General features: G+C 33.7%; 1 protein-coding gene across 1 annotated transcript; it reads right to left on the reverse strand.

Annotated features, from left to right (window-relative positions):
- Window positions 1-7,528: 7,528 nt before the first annotated feature.
- Window positions 7,529-9,160, reverse strand: LOC139860209 (uncharacterized). The gene is made up of 2 exons (XM_071848980.1): window positions 8,159-9,160; window positions 7,529-8,032 (listed from the first exon to the last, which is right to left on the reverse strand). The coding sequence occupies exons 1-2, from the start codon at window positions 9,158-9,160 to the stop codon at window positions 7,529-7,531; spliced, it is 1,506 nt and encodes a 501-aa protein (XP_071705081.1).
- Between the last annotated feature and the right edge of the window lie 12,774 nt (window positions 9,161-21,934).

Raw genomic sequence — 21,934 nt, forward strand, 5'->3', positions numbered from 1 at the left:
CATGATGACGGTATGTTCTGTGAATCATCACGTTCCATTAGAAACTCAACATGAACTACTGTAATATAATCACATTGATCAAGTGTTATTATATTATACTAACTCATGCATCAGTTCCCAACATTACTTCAATAACATTCATATTTTAAGCTCGAAAGTTTACAGAATATAGAAACTAACAGTTTCTATAAGATGTAATACTGATAGCACGAAGAGATTAATGATTTCAGATAAGAATAGTTATAAAAATATCTTCAGAAATATGGAGGATATTTATAATGAAAGATACGATAATATCTCGGGATATCTAAGATCAGAGGATGATAGAAACTATTGTCTGCAAGGGTTTAGAGTATGGAGCAAGTTATTCACTATAGACTTTAGCAGACATTGAATCATTTGGATTCTTTGAAGTCAAACTTATTCTTCGGGATTTATCCACGGCTTTCTTCATAGTTTCGCATAATCTGCTTTTCGGTACCAAATTTTCTATTGAATGTTTCCAACATAATGATACACAGGAAGCACGAAGAGGTATATAATTTCGGACGAGAATATTTATGAAAATATCCTCAGAAATATCGAAGATATTGATGATGATATTTTGGAATTTCTAAGTTCGATGGTTGATGGAGAAAGATTTTCTGCAAGATTTTAACATGACTTCGGAGCAAGATATTCTCTAAAGATTTCAACAGATCCAGAATTACCTGAATCCTTTGAATATAGGGTTTGGTCCTTGTATTTGTCCTTGGTCTCCTTCATGGGTAGCTCAATCTGTTTTTCAATACCCAATTTTCTATCGAGCGTTCCTAAAACTCCTTTCTTTATCATCAAACTTTTGGCCGTTTAGACCATCTACCATTTTTCTGTTTCCTCTGCATTTAATGCCATGATATCTGAATCATCGGTTATTAATCCGAGGTGGTTTCAGGAGAATTGTATTTTTAGATGATTAAACGCTGATGGTAATATGGTGGAATATGAAAGGTTCCCTGGTAACAATAAAAGAGCACGCGTATATATATCAACGTTATAATAAGGTTGTGTCGTACGAAAAGTCGAAGTTGTCTTGCTGGAGCTGTGACAAAATTGGCTATTTTGAATAAGAACTGCAAGGTTATTTTGGGTAATAATAACACTAAAGAAATTAGCACAGTTATGTGTTAAACGTTTACTCAGTTTCCGAGAGTTTTTCAAGTGCATAACTATATGCATCAATCTTTTCTTCCGTAGATGAAGTGCGGTTGGTTCATCCTATCGGTTGAGGTGTTTTCAAAAATCATGAAAGGTTTGAATGCAGATTGTAATCGTCAAGATACAAATGAGGTTTAAGGTGAAATCAAGTGGCAAACTGGAAGTATTTTTTAGTTTCATATGTTTATAATCAATATTTAATTTATTTTAATTGTTCACTGTTGATAGTCCTCAGTTGATTAGTCCACAGTTAGCTAGGAACAGTTAGCTAGGATTTTGTTAGTGTGGATTCTTAACAAAATTTCTCATAGTTAATTGGTTTGTTTCTAACAAATTTTATTCCGTCAAATGTTTTCTTTATTATGCCACTTGTTGGATTCTGATAGGTCAAAATCCAAATATGAAATTTGAATGGAAATGGTTATTCTGTGGTGAACGGATTCGTATATCTGTGGTTGTATGTAGGATAGTAAGTGGATGTTGAATCGGATTTGAAGAATGTACAGTGTAACTTATTAACGTGAAATCTTAAATATTCCTCGGGTATTACCTACCCGTTAAAATATTTTCATCATTAACAGTTTGTACGAAAGGATTTTTAATTACAATCTTTATGAAAACATATATACATATATATTTTCTTCGGATGTAATCATGGATTTAATGAGCTAATATGATATTAATCTCATTTGCTTTTCGGTTTGAGCTAGAATAAGTAATCTCTAAAACTATTAGGATCCACATATTCTTCGCAGAATATTAATGAAGTTATGAATCAATACTCCATCGTTCATTACTGTTGGTACTCCCTGGTATCTATGGTGCGTATGATGTTGATGTTCGTGGAACAGATTGTGAAATTGAGGCTTGAGATGCGGATGTTATTGTTGGTGGTACTGTTGTTGCTGGTGCTGTTGCTGAAGCTGGTAGGTTTTGCACCACGTTTTCCAAATTGATTATTCGAGCGCGAAGCTCGTTGACTTCTTCCATTATTCCGAGATGACTGTCGGTCGGAACGAGCGGATGAATAAGGTTTAGAATCTGAGTTATGATATAGTTGTGGCGAGATATTTGGGAGATGAGGGTGAAATGGTGTTACGAACAGGTTCGCCGGTAAGTGCTCCAGGTTATTCGCCAAAAGATGAATTCGGTTAGTGGATGGGATCGCCTTCTGCGCGTCTCCATTGATTAAGTCGACTATGAATCCATCATATGAATTGGGGATGGATGATTGGTTGATTCATTCTGGTGTCGTTGCATCCAGAGCTTAGATGACTATCCATTCTGAATAACTATCGGGATAACTATCGGAATAGCTGTCGAAATCTGAGGGACTCGATCTAGTTGAGAGATTCATCTCGTACAATCAGATGAAGGATTTTTGATAAGAAATAGATTATAGGATGTAGATTAGTACCCTGCAATACATAATTTACATATGCATATATAATACTAAAATCCCATAAGTTACGGAGGTATCTACGGAAGCTATTAGGTAAAGGTAACAATAACAGATACACTAAGATATGAATTTCTCTATACACTGTTATGCAATAGAGGTAGTAAGACGTGTCTAGATTTTAAGGATGATAATCAAATACTTTTCGACACTAAATGATAAGCAAAACTTTTGACATGCAGACACGGTCGGAGTCCAGACTCACTAATGCATCCTAACGACTTATCGGTTAGACACACTAATGCAGACCTGGTTCGCTAAGACCACCGCTCTGATACCAACTGTAGAGACCCATCCTAATCCATCCGGACAAAGTCCGTATCGATTATAAACGATTCACAATAGTTGATTACATCGCGAGGTACTTGACCTCTATATGATACATTTTACAAACATTGCATTCGTTTTTGAAAAGACAATATTTCATTATATCGAGAGTTGACAGCATGCATACCATTTCATAATATATCTAACTATAATTGACTTAATAATAATCTTGATGAACTCAATGACTCGAATGCAACGTCTTTTGAAATATGTCATGAATGACTTCAAGTAATATCTCTAAAATGAGCAAATGCACAGCGAAAGATTTCTTTCGTACCTGAGAATAAACATGCTTTCAAGTGTCAACCAAAAGGTTGGTGAGTTCATTAGTTCATCATAAATAATCATTTCATAATTTTAATAGACCACAAGATTTCATATTTCCATTTCTCATAAACATATGTCCCCTACATAGAGACAAAAATATCATTCATATGGATTGAACACCTGGTAACCGACATTCACAATATGCATATAAGAATATCCCCATCATTCCGGGATCCTCCTTCGGACATGATATTAATTTCGAAGTACTAAAGCATCCGGTATTTTGGACGGGTCTTGTTGGGCCCGATAGATCTATCTTTAGAGTTCGCGTCAATTAGGGTGTATGTTCCCTAATTCTTAGATTACCAGACTTAATAAAAAGGGGCATATTCGATTTCGATCATTCAACCATATAATGTAGTTTTGATCACTTGTGTCTATTTCGTAAAGCATTTATAAAAGCAGCGCATGTATTCTCAGCCCAAAAATATAAAAGGGTAAAAGGGCAAATAAAACTCACCGTATTGTATTTTGTAGTAAAAATACATACGATTAAACTGAACAATGCAGGGTTGACCTCGGATTCACGAACCTATATCATTTGTGTATATATTAATACATATCCTTGTAATCGAACATATATATTTATCATCATTAGTGCTAAAATTTATATTATTAATTTATATATCTCATCATTTTTATATAGAAATATACTTTTGTTATGTTATATGTATCAAATATTTTATATGTATGTATTTCATTAATTTGTTAACATAGTAATTATAATAATACTAAAATAATATTAGCAGTGATTAAAATAATGATAATGATAATACTAGTGTTAATAGTATTAATAATATTAATGAGTTTATTCATAAAGATAGTTTTAACTGATAGTTTTTATGGTAATGTTAGTAGTTTTTAATAAATTAAGTAATTTAATAATATTGATAATGAAAATTATGCTTTTTGATATTAATACTTAGTACTTAGAAATACTAATTGTACAACCTTATTATTTATGGAAATCTTTAATAGTAATACTTTTATAAACATAATAATTCTAAAATGTTACTAATACTAATATTAACCATAAAAATAATAGTTTGTATTACTTTCATAATAACAATCATATTAATAATCCTAATCATAATAATACATATGTTGATATTAATAAAACTAATAATAACATTAATAATACTTATTAATGTTACATAATAATAAAATGATGATAATACTCATAATATAACTAACACCTAAATATATTAATAAGTGATAATTACTACTTATATTAACAACATTAATAATAATTAAATAAATATAGACTACCTCAAAATAAAAGGAATTCCAAACAGAAAAACAGCCCATGTGTGGATCGAACCCGAGACCTCCTGCTTCCCGACTCTAACCCTTAACCATTGCTCTATCTCTTATTTTCTGTTGTATTAAGGAATTCAAATCCTTTTAACCCATATATTTCTGTTTGTTTTTCTTCCTAATTTAAAATCCCACTTATCAACATCATTATGTTCATCACCCTTCATGATTTTTATTTACTCGATTCATCATCACAGTTTCCATGATCATCAGCAACTTTCACATCATTTAACATTATCAACTTATCAAGTACCATTACTAATTTAATAGTCCAATAAAGAACTATAAATCGGCCCAACTACAAAACGGATCCCAGCCCGATTAAGAGTCCTTTAACAGCAATTTTCATGATCGATCATCTGTGGTGGGTCGAATAAATAAAGAAAAAAAAAACGTTTCATTTGGTATCCGAAGATGTTGTCTCCATAATCATATTCATACATCATCATCTTCTTTTTAACTTTATTTAAAATTCAACAAGTGGAGAGAAACATGATATTTGATGGTGATCAAATGGTGGAGTTGTTTGCTTTTTGTCGGCCAAGAAGAAAACACAAAAGCATGCTAAAGCATCTTTAATTAATAAAGGTTATTTGGAGGTTTGCCATTCAAATATATATTGATAGTGTTGTGTGAGGGTTTATGTAACTTCCACGGTTTTTTTTTATAGTAAGATGGGTGGTTTTCGAATCCTCAACAGAAACAGATGGACGAAAAAAAATATAGCAGCAACAATGGTGTTTGTTCTTCGGTTGAGAGAAAATAGTAGCAATAAGAGAACAACAGACACGATCTGGAGGCGATTTAGGGATTTAAAAGCAACAACAAACAGGAGGTTTGCAGGTGAGGTTTTCGAATAGCAACCATCCTAAAGCTTCGGTCCTCAACAGTGAGAAGAAAACAGAAATAAAACAGAAGTAATAGAGAGAGGAGAGGGAGAGAGATAGGATTATGGGGTTTTGGGGTGACTTTGATTAGTTTATCAATGATGATTATGAGTGGGTTTTTAGCAAAACAGAAACAGTATGGAAGCAGTAGCAACACGATGGTTGTGGTGATATAGGGTGGTGAAGTGGCGACGGTTTGCTATGTTTGTGACAAGGATACAGAAGAAAAAAAAAGAAAGAACGATAAGTATGCAATAGTAATCAGTAAAATACCTCGTGTTATTAATTTCTATTTAGATTTAGATTTTGATTTCTGTTCTTTTTCTCTCCCATTCTATTTGCAGCGTATAATATGGATATTAGTAGACTTGACTTGAGGACAGCTAATGTGAATTAACTCGTTTGTTTTGTAGTTTGATGCTCGACACACAATATTCTGTCAGAATTAATAAAGTAAAAAAAAATCTAATCAACTCCAACTGATTTGTTTGTTATCGAAACATATGAAATCAACTTGTACTGGATTGAAATCATAAAGCAAGAGTTACTACAGCTTGATAACGATTGAAAACAGAATACGGTTTGTGCTAAAAATTTTATACGGATTTATTTATTTATTCCGCAGTATACGTACTCTATATATATATATATATATATATATATATATATATATATATATATATATATATATATATATATATATATATATATATATATATATATATGTATCTGTATACATGAATCTGGTTTCCTGTATAACTATGATCATAATTTTCATATTATATTGATACTGTTAATAATTACAATAATAATAATAATTCCTAATATTAATAGTAATTTTAATTCCAATTATAATGTTAATAAGATTAATAATAATAATTCTTAGTGTAATAGATATTAATAGTTTTATTAATGATAATTAATAATAATACTAATAATAATTACTTTTTATAATATTTATAATACTAATAAGTAATAATAATGATATTAACTATAAAATTGATACTAATAATCTTATTCATGATAATAATACTATTTATAATATAGTTGATATTATAAATGTAAATGATAATAATAATAATAATAATAATATTAGTACTAATAATAACATATCAATTTATGTATATCAAACTCCATATTTCTATTTTAAAATAATAATATGACTAATACTGATTTCAATATTAATATTAAATATAATAATAATAATAATAATGAAAGTAATAATAATATTTGTATAACACTTATATTTCTAATTTGTAATTAAATTTAATGTATTAACCATACATTTTATTAATTATATAATATTTACTAATTATAATATATATGATATGATCACACATATTGAACATTTAATAATTATACATCTTAATATATTACAATCTTCATACAATCAATAATTACGTATGGAAATTATATATACTTATATATATATATATATATATATATATATATATATATATATATATATATATATATATATATATATATATATATATATATATATATTCATCTAATATATATGTAATTATGATTTAATTATCAAGTAGGTAAATATATATATATATATATATATATATATATATATATATATATATATATATAAATATATAAATATATATAAATATATAAATATATATATATATATATATATATATATATATATATATATATATATATATATATATATATATATATATATATATGTTGAAACAAATAATCTCAGAGTGTAACAATTAATACTTTGTTAACATTTTCAATTAATAAGTATATATTATATGCACATAGAGGTTCGTGAATCGTTAGACATGGTCAAAGGGTAATTGATTACATGAATATAAATTTCAAGACTTTCAAGACTCAATATTACAGATTTTGCTTATCGTGTCGGAAATATATAAAGATTAAAGTTTAAATTTGGTCGGAAATTCCCGGGTCATCACATTTTAGCACCCTTAGATCTATTATACCCTTTTCACACCTCCTGTGCAACTAAAATGTTATCATGGATTGACCTTCATGGGATGAATGCACTCTGATTACATCCAACAAGCTTGTCCAAAACACTCTTAACTCTATTAGTAAGCACCTTACTAATACATTTATATATAATATTGCAACAAGCTATTGGCCTGAACTCAGACACTTTATTAGGCACTTCAACCTTAGGAATAAGAGCAATGAGAGTAGCATTTACCTCCCCCAACAACTGACCAGTTGAGAAAAACTCCTTTATTGCGTCACAGATATATTTCCCAATTATTCCCCAAGCCTTTTTGAAAAACATAGAGGAATATCCATCTCGGCCAGAAGCCTTATTAACATCAATATCAAACATTGCAGCTTTTATTTCCTCATCTGTAACAGGAGACTCCATAGCTAATGCTTCTTCATTACTCAATTTTTTGGAAAAAATATCACCTAGACTAGCAATAGGAGTACAACTGCTACTTTTCCCTAAAAAATCTTGAAAATGCTTCACAAACTGATCAGGAACTTGATCACCAAAATACCTAATACCCTATTCATCACAAATACTGTCCACCCTTCCTTTTTGAGCTCTATATTTCAAAATACTATGAAAAAACTTAGTATTTTTATCCCCTTCTGATAACCAATGTATCTTAGCTTTTTGTTAAAGAATAACAAGCTCCTCATGCTTAGCTCTTTCATATTCCATTAAAATAGCAGTAGCTTCAGCCTTTACCACTGAATCATGAGGAGTTTGCACCACCTTTGCTTGATAACTCTTCAATTTGACTCTAAGATCTTTAACTTTAGTAAACATATTCCCATTTGACCAGTTTAAATGATTTAGCTCCTTTTTAAGACCCTTTAATTTTTTAACCACCTGGAACATTTTATGCCCTGGCACATTTACATTCCAGCCCTTTTTAACCACTTGATAAAAATTATCCATCTCAGCAACATGATTCATAAACCTAAATGACTTTTTCTTTTTACTAATTCCTTGAGGAATTGTAAAAATAGCAGGGCTATGATCAGATACCATAAAGGGAAGGAATGTACCATAAGCTTGTGGATAACAAGTAATACATTCCTCATTGCACAGGATCCTATCCAACTTTTTCAATATACCACAATTAGGATTCTTCAAAGACTTTATCCATGTAAAATAACAACCAGTACTGCCCAAGTCTTCCACTTCAATATTGTTCACAAGATCATTAAACTCATTTATTTCATCAGTATTTTGTGAACCACCAGCACTATGTTCATTAATATTTCTAGTGACATTAAAATCTCCCAAAATGATCCAAGAATGCCCCTTAGTAATGATAGCCTGAGCAGAAAGGTCACTCCATAGTTTTTGTCTCTCTCTACCATTATTGCTAGCATACACAAAGCTACAATACATTTTAACCTTATTATCCACTGTTTCAATAAGACAAAAGATAACTTGTCTTGTGACTTGAAGAATCATCAGATGAACCAAGTTACTATTCCAGCCTACCATAATTCGACAACTATTAGGACTATACATACTATTAGACTCCCATTTCCAATTATGAAATACATTGTTACCAGCTTGATTAATACCCTTTGGCTTGAGATGAGTTTCCAGAATTGCACACACCTGCACTTTTTCCTCAATAAGAAACTTCTTTATTTCATCCTGTTTATCCATGTGACACATACCTCTTATGTTCCATGATGAAATTTTAAAATCCATTGGAAACTAATATTTTTCATCCAGAATATCTGGACCCTTACCATCTAATTCATTATCACCCACTTTATTATGCTCTGCAACCCCTGGATCTAACACATCCTCATCACTTTCAGAAAGTACTGCATACTTATTCATACTTTGTCTTAAACTGCTACTTTCCTTGTCATTCATTCTCCATTTCTTTTTGGGACTAGTAACAGTTACATCAACTCTTTTTGGTATATACACTTGCTTGTTCCTTTCTATCTTCTGACCCTCGGGTTTATCATTATACTTTCTATTTTTCACCACCACAAACTCATCAGCTTGTTTATTCACTTGTTGCTTTTCAATCTCAGCTTTTGTTCTTGGCCTAACCTTACAAACATCATGATTATGGCCGAATACTGCACAGTGATAGCAAAGAGCTGGCTTCCAATCATAATCAACCTTAACTTTTTTAATACCCTTGGTGATTTGCATCTTATCTTTATAATGAATATCAATGTTATCCTGATATCCTTTTGAAGCATCCATTTCTACCATTACCCTAGCAAATGCAGCTCTACCAACACCCTTATGGCATATAGTTGTTGTCATATTGTCCATAACAAGAGGTTTGCCAAGCTTACTTGCTATAGTGCTAATTCCCTTTGAACTCCAAGCCTCAAGTGGTAAGTTAGACATTTTAACCCACACTGGAATGGTTTTAGGTTCAATCTTTTCAATGGTTATATCAGGATGCCATTTAGCCACAAATAATGGTTTGCCTTGCACAATCCATGGCCCCTTTTCAATAACATTGTTCATACCCTCAATTGAACGAAACTTAAAATAACAGATTTGATTGTCATCCATTATAATTTCTTTGATCCCAAATTGGTTCCACATTTTCCTCAGATTAAATTGCAACGCACCATAAGACATACTACCACCTACGACATAACCATATGCAGTAGTGTTCCACCTAGTACAACCTTCCTCAACCAAAATTTCATCAAATACAACTATCTCTTCACCATTCTCTTCCACTAAAGACACATAGCACAGATTTTTATCAATAGAATTAGTAACTTTAGCATACGATTTAGCATCATCAACACATTTTACTGTACTATTACTCTTATCCTGAACTACATCAACAACAGGACTAATAGCAGGATTTTGAGTAGGAGTAGTTACCTTTTCGGATGAGTTTAGTGGAGGAAAATGCACATCAATATTATTCAGATCAGTTTTCCCTAAATTCTTCTCTCCAGAAATTTGATCCTCAACATCCAAATAATCTGTCGCCACACTCATAGAATCATCCTCATTACTCTTATCACTAACGCTTCCCTTTGATTTCATGTTATGGATCGAATTCTGAAATTTAACTGGAATTTTGATTTTTCTCTTTGATTTACGATTAGGAGACATGATTAGAGTGAAATCGTGAAATCAGATGAAATGAATACAGTAAACGACAAGAAATTAACAAAAATCGTACAGATTAATGCTTAGATATGAAGAGTTTAGATCGATTAAGCACGAATTAGGGCAAAATTGGCATTTAAAAATTTTCCCGCCAAAATCGCCTTAATCGCCTATGTTTTCATAATGTTTTCTGACATGCCCTCTATGTTATTAAATGAAACTGAAGGTTTTGGTATTTTTAAAATGTGTTTTGAGCATAGTTCGGTTGAAATCGAAATTTCTGATCCATTTGGGTCATACGTGCCCATTTTGACCCATATGCGTGATTTTAAGAAACAGAAGTTAGCAGCACATCTAAAATGTTATTTTGGACTTGTGACATGAATTTGGTCTGGCCAGGTATTGTGGTTGGGAATATTAGTTCTCAATGAAAATTTTTACTATTTGAGTAGAAGTGTCAAAAATGACTCGGGTCAACTTTGCGGGCTTGTAAATTTAAAATGAGTGAGTCTTGATGAAAACTATTTATAGAGTTAGAAAGCATTTCGGACAAGCTTCAAATGCATATATAATGTTTTTGGATTTGCTGGAAAAAAATTGTGTCAAAAATATTGAGCGAGTCTTGATGAAAACTATTCATAAACTCCTTGAATATGTTTATGAACCGATTATCGTCATGGGCCTTTTTGACCGTGTACGGAGGAAATCCATTCAGTTTATAATACTCGTTCACTACCTACCACCTTCAACAATTGCTTTTTTCCAACAATCTGTTGTAGTTCAAGCGAGATTTCATCGTTGTCTTATTTGGACTTATTCAACTCATAAGCCGTTGTGTTGAAGAACTTAAAGTAATATTGAAACCAAGAGTATATACTTAGAAGTGATCAAGAATGTCTTAATCAATCAATGACAGTATTAAATCAATAATTAATGAACGGTTAAATCAATAATACTGGAGAAGAAACTGTGGTATTAAGTAATATTGAAATTAAAAATATATTCTTAGGAGCATTGTGCAGATTGCAGGGTCAGTAGTTGGGGTTACATGTCTTAATGAACCGATATGCATGTTTTTGTTACTGAAGCTGGTGCATCGTAGTTCTCTGTTACAGATACGAGATCAGTATTCGTTATACGTATGTTGTGTTAAAAATTTTAAGTGTAAGGTTGTTGGAAAGATAACATTTCCGGTTTTACATAAATGCTATTGCACACTCAATAACCTTTCCCACCCAAGCAACCGGTGGTAATCATTTTGTCCAACGTAAATGTTTAGACCCTTGTTGCTTCCTGATTGAATACATCAATACCGCCATGATTCTGTCCATGAACGATGATAAAAATGTCTAGTTTGGAATAACAAGTCTCAGACGATTTATTCTATATTTTTACCAGAGAGCTGGCCCTGGTACGACGACTTAGGTCATAAAATCTGAAATTTTGTTGTGATGTCTATAAGTTAATATTCGAATGGTCTAACAATAACAAATGTTTGATATGATCTATATGATCATAATAAAATATATAGTTAATCATAGTTGATGTCTATTTTTTTTGGGTAAGCGAGGAAACTCTCATATGAACGAGCACATTGGTTCCCACATAGAAGGTAAAACCTCAGGTAATCAAACCCCCCCACCCCCCACCCCCAAATGCGAGACCCGGTACTGGGTGAATTGCGCATTATGTGCACCCTCTAGTCACACTCACTATTTGAACAATTTGGCATAGCCAGGAATTGAACCCGAGTGGTGTGCTTCATTGGGCAACTCGGTGGCCACTCAGGCAAACCTGCATGGTTTAGTTAATGTCTATTTTATGAAGGAAAAAAAACCTTAACTTGTCCTTTCCTAGTAAAGATTTAAATAGAATTTTTATTGAATAACACATGTTGTTTATATACACAATCATCCCAAATTTAATACTTCAAGAAGAACAACGCTCTCTCGCATGGCGATTGGGGCGACTAGAAAAATTTAGATCTTATTTTCACGACGACGGCAATGGGCGGCCGATCAAGATTTCAACAGGCTGATGATGGATGGTTCTACAGAACTCGCAACGGGAGTAATAACGACGATGGATTACGGTCTATTCCTAATCCTTACAAGACGAAAGAAGTCACTACGTTCTATGTCACTAATATTCCTGTTCAAATCGATCGTAAGGGTTTATGGACCTTTTGTCAATCATTTGGCTCGATCATTGATTCATACGTGGCATTCAAACGATCTAAATTGGGTAAAAGATTCAGTTTCGTTAGATTTTCCGAGGTGAAAGATGAAATCACATTTGCTAAATTACTATCGATATCAAGGTTGGCGATACACAAATTTATGCAATGGTTGCTCGGTTTCATAAAGGGGAGGAGAAAATACTCAATTCACGAGTAGAAATTATGATCAGAACTTCCCAGAATACACAGGAAATCTCAGACTCATTCAATAGGTGGTTCGAATAACAAACATAAGGAGGTTCGAGTAATCAGGGTAACTCTTATGCTCGTATTATCACTGATTCTAATAAGAGTACCAAAAAAGAAATTGGTGTTATTGGATCAAGATCTTGTTCAGTTCTCCAACCCGATGGAAATGATACTAGTTAAGCTCAAGAATGTTCAGACTATGAATGGTGTACGGACGCTTCGTAAAGAAGAGGGATTCGAGGACGTGACTATTCAACATGTTGGTGGGTTATGGTTTTCATTCCGAAGATGCTTGTGCTGCCTTTAAGATCAATGCTACGTTGAAAGATCTTTTCTCGATTGTAAGACCTCTTTCGAAAAACTTTGTGCTGGACGAAAGACTTACATGGATTGATATTACGGAGATGCCATTTTTTGCTTGGAAATCAAGCGCATATAGGAAAGTTGCCATTCTTATAAGTAAGTTTGTATTTTTTTGATAAAGATAACAATGATTCCATGAGTCTTGGTCGAGTTTACGTGGCGACTAAGAATATGGGATTTATTAATGAAACTGTGGCAGTTATAATTCATGGTGTTGAATATGACATCGGGATTCATGAAGTGGGGACCTGGAGCATCGAGATTGAAGAAGAGGGAGATGATTCGGGTGATGAGATATCGACTATCCCTTCGGTTGAACTGGAGGATAATGATATTGAAGTGGAAGATGAGTGTACTGTGAATGATCCTATGCCATATGTGTTTCATGATAAACTACACCATGCAGATTGATATGACCGAAACGGACGGTTTTATTTATGCGTTGTGGTCAGGTCGCACAGCGTCAGAATCAGCCGATCAGGGTAGCGAACACTAGTTTTTAATTTATATTTAGCGGGGTCTAAATCATATTACTCCTTATTATGAGTACGGGAAGTATGACCTAGGGTCGTATTTTTAAGATATCAGTAGAATCGAACCTATAAGTAAAGCTTAAGATAATCCTAATGTGAAGGAGTAGTGATTTGTTACCTAATTTTGGGTTTTATAAGATAAAGTAAAGTAAATGCGATAAAATTTGTAATTCGGATAAGGTTAAAACAAGAGCATGCTATGATTTCATCAGTTACTTTGCTGAGATTATGGAATGTTGGCTCAAGAATAGGTAGTGACCTTGTATTCATTATACTGGTCCTAAACGCCCCTGTCATAAGACATGTCACTGGGTAATGTGATAGGCTTGAAGATTCTGAATAGATAACGAACGTCCCTTACCCCCGACGCCAGTGCAGTCTGACTACAGGCATACACGTTCAGACGGCTCATCCAATTGAGCGACTCGGTTGGGTGACGCATTAACATTCCACAAAGGTCTAAACTTTCTTAAGTATAATAGAATACAGGGTTTTCCATATCCGAGAGACGTGATGTGTTTCGATGCTTTAGTTAATGATTGGTTTTAAAAGATAGTTAAGCCCTTAAAAGAGTTCAACCATAAAGAAAACCATGACCAAGTCAGGTTTGACTTCCATGAACATGTTCAGTTATCCTAATGGTCCAATCCTTTATGTGTTTAAACAAACAGTTCCTTAATTAAGTAAGAATCCCTCAAGCGGGGTGCAATGCTTGAGACCGCGTTATGGTGAAGTATACTAATCAGCACTAACCGGGTTCCATGGCCTTACTTAGCAGTGGTAGAGCTTACAACGACCGTTGTGCTTCAGCGTGCACGTTGAAATGTCCCGTTCTTATTGATTAAAAACGTTCCATATTAATTGATTTCGTTGCGAGGTTTTGACCTCTATATGAGACGTTTTTCAAAGACTGCATTCATTTTTAAAACAAACCATAACCTTTATTTCATAAATAAAGGTTTAAAAAGCTTTAAGTAGATTATCAAATAATGATAATCTAAAATATCCTGTTTACACACGACCATTACATAATGGTTTACAATACAAATATGTTACATCGAAATCAGTTTCTTGAATGCAGTTTTTACACAATATCATACAAACATGGACTCCAAATCTTGTCCTTATTTTAGTATGCAACAGCGGAAGCTCTTAATATTCACCTGAGAATAAACATGCTTAAAACGTCAACAAAAATGTTGGTGAGTTATAGGTTTAACCTATATATATCAAATCATAATAATAGACCACAAGATTTCATATTTCAATACACATCCCATACATAGAGATAAAAATCATTCATATGGTGAACACCTGGTAACCGACATTAACAAGATGCATATATAAGAATATCCCCATCATTCCGGGACACCCTTCGGATATGATATAAATTTCGAAGTACTAAAGCATCCGGTACTTTGGATGGGGCTTGTTGGGCCCGATAGATCTATCTTTAGGATTCGCGTCAATTAGGGTGTCTGTTCCCTAATTCTTAGATTACCAGACTTAATAAAAAGGGGCATATTCGATTTCGATAATTCAACCATAGAATGTAGTTTCACGTACTTGTGTCTATTTTGTAAATCATTTATAAAACCTGCATGTATTCTCATCCCAAAAATATTAGATTTTAAAAGTGGGACTATAACTCACTTTCACAGATTTTTACTTCGTCGGGAAGTAAGACTTGGCCACTGGTTGATTCACGAACCTATAACAATATATACATATATATCAAAGTATGTTCAAAATATATTTACAACACTTTTAATATATTTTGATGTTTTAAGTTTATTAAGTCAGCTGTCCTCCTTAGTAACCTACAACTAGTTGTCCACAGTTAGATGTACAGAAATAAATCGATAAATATTATCTTGAATCAATCCACGACCCAGTGTATACGTATCTCAGTATTGATCACAACTCAAACTATATATATTTTGGAATCAACCTCAACCCTGTATAGCTAACTCCAACATTCACATATAGAGTGTCTATGGTTGTTCCGAAATATATATAGATGTGTCGACATGATAGGTCGAAACATTGTATACGTGTCTATGGTATCTCAAGATTACATAATATACAATACAAGTTGATTAAGTTATGGTTGGAATAGATTTGTTACCAATTTTCACGTAGATAAAATGAGAAAAATTATCCAATCTTGTTTTACCCATAACTTCTTCATTTTAAATCCGTTTTGAGTGAATCAAATTGCTATGGTTTCATATTGAACTCTATTTTATGAATCTAAACAGAAAAGTATAGGTTTATAGTCGGAAAAATAAGTTACAAGTCGTTTTTGTAAAGGTAGTCATTTCAGTCGAAAGAACGACGTCTAGATGACCATTTTAGAAAACATACTTCCACTTTGAGTTTAATCATAATTTTTGGATATAGTTTCATGTTCATAATAAAAATCATTTTCTCAAAATAACAACTTTAAAATCAAAGTTTATCATAGTTTTTAAATTAACTAACCCAAAACAGCCCGCGGTGTTACTACGACGGCGTAAATCCGGTTTTACGGTGTTTTTCGTGTTTCCAGGTTTTAAATCATTAAGTTAGCATATCATATAGATATAGAACATGTGTTTAGTTGATTTTAAAAGTCAAGTTAGAAGGATTAACTTTTGTTTGCGAACAAGTTTAGAATTAACTAAACTATGTTCTAGTGATTACAAGTTTAAACCTTCGAATAAGATAGCTTTATATGTATGAATCGAATGATGTTATGAACATCATTACTACCTTAAGTTCCTTGGATAAACCTACTGGAAAAGAGAAAAATGGATCTAGCTTCAACGGATCCTTGGATGGCTCAAAGTTCTTGAAGCAGAATCATGACACGAAAACAAGTTCAAGTAAGATCATCACTTGAAATAAGATTGTTATAGTTATAGAAATTGAACCAAAGTTTGAATATGATTATTACCTTGTATTAGAATGATAACCTACTGTAAGAAACAAAGATTTCTTGAGGTTAGATGATCACCTTACAAGATTGGAAGTGAGCTAGCAAACTTGAAAGTATTCTTGATTTTATGAAACTAGAACTTTTGGAATTTATGAAGAACACTTAGAACTTGAAGATAGAACTTGAGAGAGATCAATTAGATGAAGAAAATTGAAGAATGAAAGTGTTTGTAGGTGTTTTTGGTCGTTGGTGTATGGATTAGATATAAAGGATATGAAATTTTGTTTTCATGTAAATAAGTCATGAATGATTACTCATATTTTTGTAATTTTATGAGATATTTCATGCTAGTTGCCAAATGATGGTTCCCACATGTGTTAGGTGACTCACATGGGCTGCTAAGAGCTGATCATTGGAGTGTATATACCAATAGTACATACATCTAAAAGCTGTGTATTGTACGAGTACGAATACGGGTGCATACGAGTAGAATTGTTGATGAAACTGAACGAGGATGTAATTGTAAGCATTTTTGTTAAGTATAAGTATTTTGATAAGTGTATTGAAGTCTTTCAAAAGTGTATAAATACATATTAAAACACTACATGTATATACATTTTAACTGAGTCGTTAAGTCATCGTTAGTCGTTACATGTAAGTGTTGTTTTGAAACCTTTAGGTTAACGATCTTGTTAAATGTTGTTAACCCAATGTTTATAATATCAAATGAGATTTTAAATTATTATATTATCATGATATTATCATGTATGAATATCTCTTAATATGATATATATACATTAAATGTCTTTACAACGATAATCGTTACATATATGTCTCGTTTAAAAATCATTAAGTTAGTAGTCTTGTTTTTACATATGTAGTTCATTGTTAATATACTTAATGATATGTTTACTTATCATAGTATCATGTTAACTATATATATATCCATATATATGTCATCATATAGTTTTTACAAGTTTTAACGTTCGTGAATCACCGGTCAACTTGGGTGGTCAATTGTCTATATGAAACATATTTCAATTAATCAAGTCTTAACAAGTTTGATTGCTTAACATGTTGGAAACATTTAATCATGTAAATATCAATCTCAATTAATATATATAAACATGGAAAAGTTCGGGTCACTACAGTACCTACCCGTTAAATAAATTTCGTCCCGAAATTTTAAGCTGTTGAAGGTGTTGACGAATCTTCTGGAAATAGATGCGGGTATTTCTTCTTCATCTGATCTTCACACTCCCAGGTGAACTCGGGTCCTCTACGAGCATTCCATCGAACCTTAACAATTGGTATCTTGTTTTGCTTAAGTCTTTTAACCTCACGATCCATTATTTCGACGGGTTCTTCGATGAATTGAAGTTTTTCGTTGATTTGGATTTCATCTAACGGAATAGTGAGATCTTCTTTAGCAAAACATTTCTTTAAATTCGAGACGTGGAAAGTGTTATGTACAGCCGCGAGTTGTTGAGGTAACTCTAGTCGGTAAGCTACTGGTCCGACACGATCAATAATCTTGAATGGTCCAATATACCTTGGATTTAATTTCCCTCGTTTACCAAATCGAACAACGCCTTTCCAAGGTGCAACTTTAAGCATGACCATCTCTCCAATTTCAAATTCTATATCTTTTCTTTTAATGTCAGCGTAGCTCTTTTGTCGACTTTGGGCGGTTTTCAACCGTTGTTGAATTTGGATGATCTTCTCGGTAGTTTCTTGTATAATCTCCGGACCCGTAATCTGTCTATCCCCCACTTCACTCCAACAAATCGGAGACCTGCACTTTCTACCATAAAGTGCTTCAAACAGCGCCATCTCAATGCTTGAATGGTAGCTGTTGTTGTAGGAAAATTCTGCTAACGGTAGATGTCGATCCCAACTGTTTCCGAAATCAATAACACATGCTCGTAGCATGTCTTCAAGCGTTTGTATCGTCCTTTCGCTCTGCCCATCAGTTTGTGGATGATAGGCAGTACTCATGTCTAGACGAGTTCCTAATGCTTGCTGTAATGTCTGCCAGAATCTTGAAATAAATCTGCAGTCCCTATCAGAGATAATAGAGATTGGTATTCCATGTCTGGAGATGACTTCCTTCAAATACAGTCGTGCTAACTTCTCCATCTTGTCATCTTCTCTTATTGGCAAGAAGTGTGCTGATTTGGTGAGACGGTCAACTATTACCCAAATAGTATCAAAACCACTTGCAGTCCTTGGCAATTTAGTGATGAAATCCATGGTAATGTTTTCCCATTTCCATTCCGGGATTTCGGGTTGTTGAAGTAGACCTGATGGTTTCTGATGCTCAGCTTTGACCTTAGAACACGTCAAACATTCTCCTACATATTTAGCAACATCGGCTTTCATACCCGGCCACCAAAAATGTTTCTTGAGATCCTTGTACATCTTCCCCGTTCCAGGATGTATTGAGTATCTGGTTTTATGAGCTTCTCTAAGTACCATTTCTCTCATATCTCCAAATTTTGGTACCCAAATCCTTTCAGCCCTATACCGGGTTCCGTCTTCCCGAATATTAAGATGCTTCTCCGATCCTTTGGGTATTTCATCCTTTAAATTTCCCTCTTTTAAAACTCCTTGTTGTGCCTCCTTTATTTGAGTAGTAATGTTATTATGAATCATTATATTCATAGATTTTACTCGAATGGGTTCTCTGTCCTTCCTGCTCAAGGCATCGGCTACCACATTTGCCTTCCCCGGGTGGTAACGAATCTCAAAGTCGTAATCATTCAATAATTCAATCCACCTACGCTGCCTCATATTCAGTTGTTTCTGATTAAATATGTGTTGAAGACTTTTGTGGTCGGTATATATAATACTTTTGACCCCATATAAGTAGTGCCTCCAAGTCTTTAATGCAAAAACAACTGCGCCTAATTCCAAATCATGCGTCGTATAATTTTGTTCGTGAATCTTCAATTGTCTAGACGCATAAGCAATCACCTTCGTTCGTTGCATTAATACACAACCGAGACCTTGCTTTGATGCGTCACAATAAATCACAAAATCATCATTCCCTTCAGGCAATGACAATATAGGTGCCGTAGTTAGCTTTTTCTTCAATAACTGAAACGCTTTCTCTTGTTCATCATTCCATTCAAATTTCTTCCCTTTATGCGTTAATGCAGTCAAGGGTTTTGCTATTCTGGAAAAGTCTTGGATGAACCTTCTGTAGTAACCAGCTAGTCCTAAAAACTGGCGTATGTGTTTCGGAGTTTTCGGGGTTTCCCACATTTCAACAGTTTCTATCTTTGCCGGATCCACCTTAATACCTTCTTTGTTCACTATGTGACCGAGGAATTGAACTTCTTCCAACCAAAATGCACACTTTGAAAACTTAGCGTACAATTCTTCCTTCCTCAATACTTCTAACACCTTTCTCAAATGTTCACCGTGTTCTTGGTCATTCTTTGAGTAAATAAGTATGTCATCAATGAAAACAATGACAAACTTGTCAAGGTATGGTCCACACACTCGGTTCATAAGGTCCATGAACACAGCTGGTGCATTAGTTAAACCAAACGGCATGACCATAAACTCGTAATGACCGTAACGTGTTCTGAAAGCAGTCTTTGGAATATCATCTTCTTTCACCCGCATTTGATGATACCCGGAACGTAAGTCAATCTTTGAATAAACAGACGAGCCTTGTAGTTGATCAAATAAGTCATCGATTCTCGGTAGTGGGTAGCGGTTCTTGATGGTAAGTTTGTTCAACTCTCGGTAGTCGATACACAACCTGAATGTACCATCTTTCTTCTTGACAAACAAAACAGGAGCTCCCCACGGTGATGTGCTTGGTCGAATGAAACCACGCTCTAAAAGTTCTTGTAATTGGCTTTGTAGTTCTTTCATCTCGCTGGGTGCGAGTCTGTAAGGAGCACGAGCTATTGGTGCAGCTCCTGGTACAAGATCTATTTGAAATTCAACGGATCGATGTGGGGGTAATCCCGGTAATTCTTTCGGAAATACATCAGGAAATTCTTTTGCGACGGGAACATCATTGATGCTCTTTTCTTCAGTTTGTACTTTCTCGACGTGTGCTAGAACAGCATAGCAACCTTTTCTTATTAGTTTTTGTGCCTTCAAATTACTAATAAGATGTAGCTTCGTGTTGCCCTTTTCTCCGTACACCATTAAGGGTTTTCCTTTTTCTCGTATAATGCGAATTGCATTTTTGTAACAAACGATCTCCGCTTTCACTTCTTTCAACCAGTCCATACCGATTATCACATCAAAACTCCCTAACTCTACTGGTATCAAATCAATCTTAAATGTTTCGCTAACCAGTTTAATTTCTCGATTCCGACATATATTATCTGCTGAAATTAATTTACCATTTGCTAATTCGAGTAAAAATTTACTATCCAAAGGCGTCAATGGACAACTTAATTTAGCACAAAAATCTCTACTCATATAGCTTCTATCCGCACCCGAATCAAATAAAACGTAAGCAGATTTATTGTCAATAAGAAACGTACCCGTAACAAGCTCCGGGTCTTCCTGTGCCTCTGCCGCATTAATATTGAAAACTCTTCCACGGCCTTGTCCATTCGTGTTCTCCTGGTTCGGGCAATTTCTAATAATGTGGCCTGGTTTTCCACATTTATAACAAACTACATTGGCATAACTTGCTCCGACACTACTTGCTCCGCCATTACTCGTTCCGACACCATTTGTTCCTTTCGTTCTATTAACCCCTGGTCCGTAGACCTCACACTTCGCCGCGCTATGACCATTTCTTTTACACTTGTTGCAAAATTTGGTGCAGAACCCCGAGTGATTCTTTTCACACCTTTGGCATAGCTGCTTCTGATTGTTGTTGTTGTTGCGGTTATTATTGTTGTTGGGATGATTGTTGTAGTTGCTGTTGTTGTTGTTGTTGTTGTTGTTGTTGTTGTTGTTGTTGTATTGGTGATTCTTATCACCGTTTTCCTCCCACTTTCTTTTGACTTGCTTCACATTGGCCTCTTCAGCAGTCTGTTCTTTAATTCTTTCTTCAATTTGGTTCACGAGTTTGTGAGCCATTCTACATGCCTGTTGTATGGAGGCGGGCT

This window comes from Rutidosis leptorrhynchoides, chromosome 7 (genome assembly GCF_046630445.1).
Source record: "Rutidosis leptorrhynchoides isolate AG116_Rl617_1_P2 chromosome 7, CSIRO_AGI_Rlap_v1, whole genome shotgun sequence".
Lineage (NCBI taxonomy): Eukaryota > Viridiplantae > Streptophyta > Magnoliopsida > Asterales > Asteraceae > Rutidosis > Rutidosis leptorrhynchoides.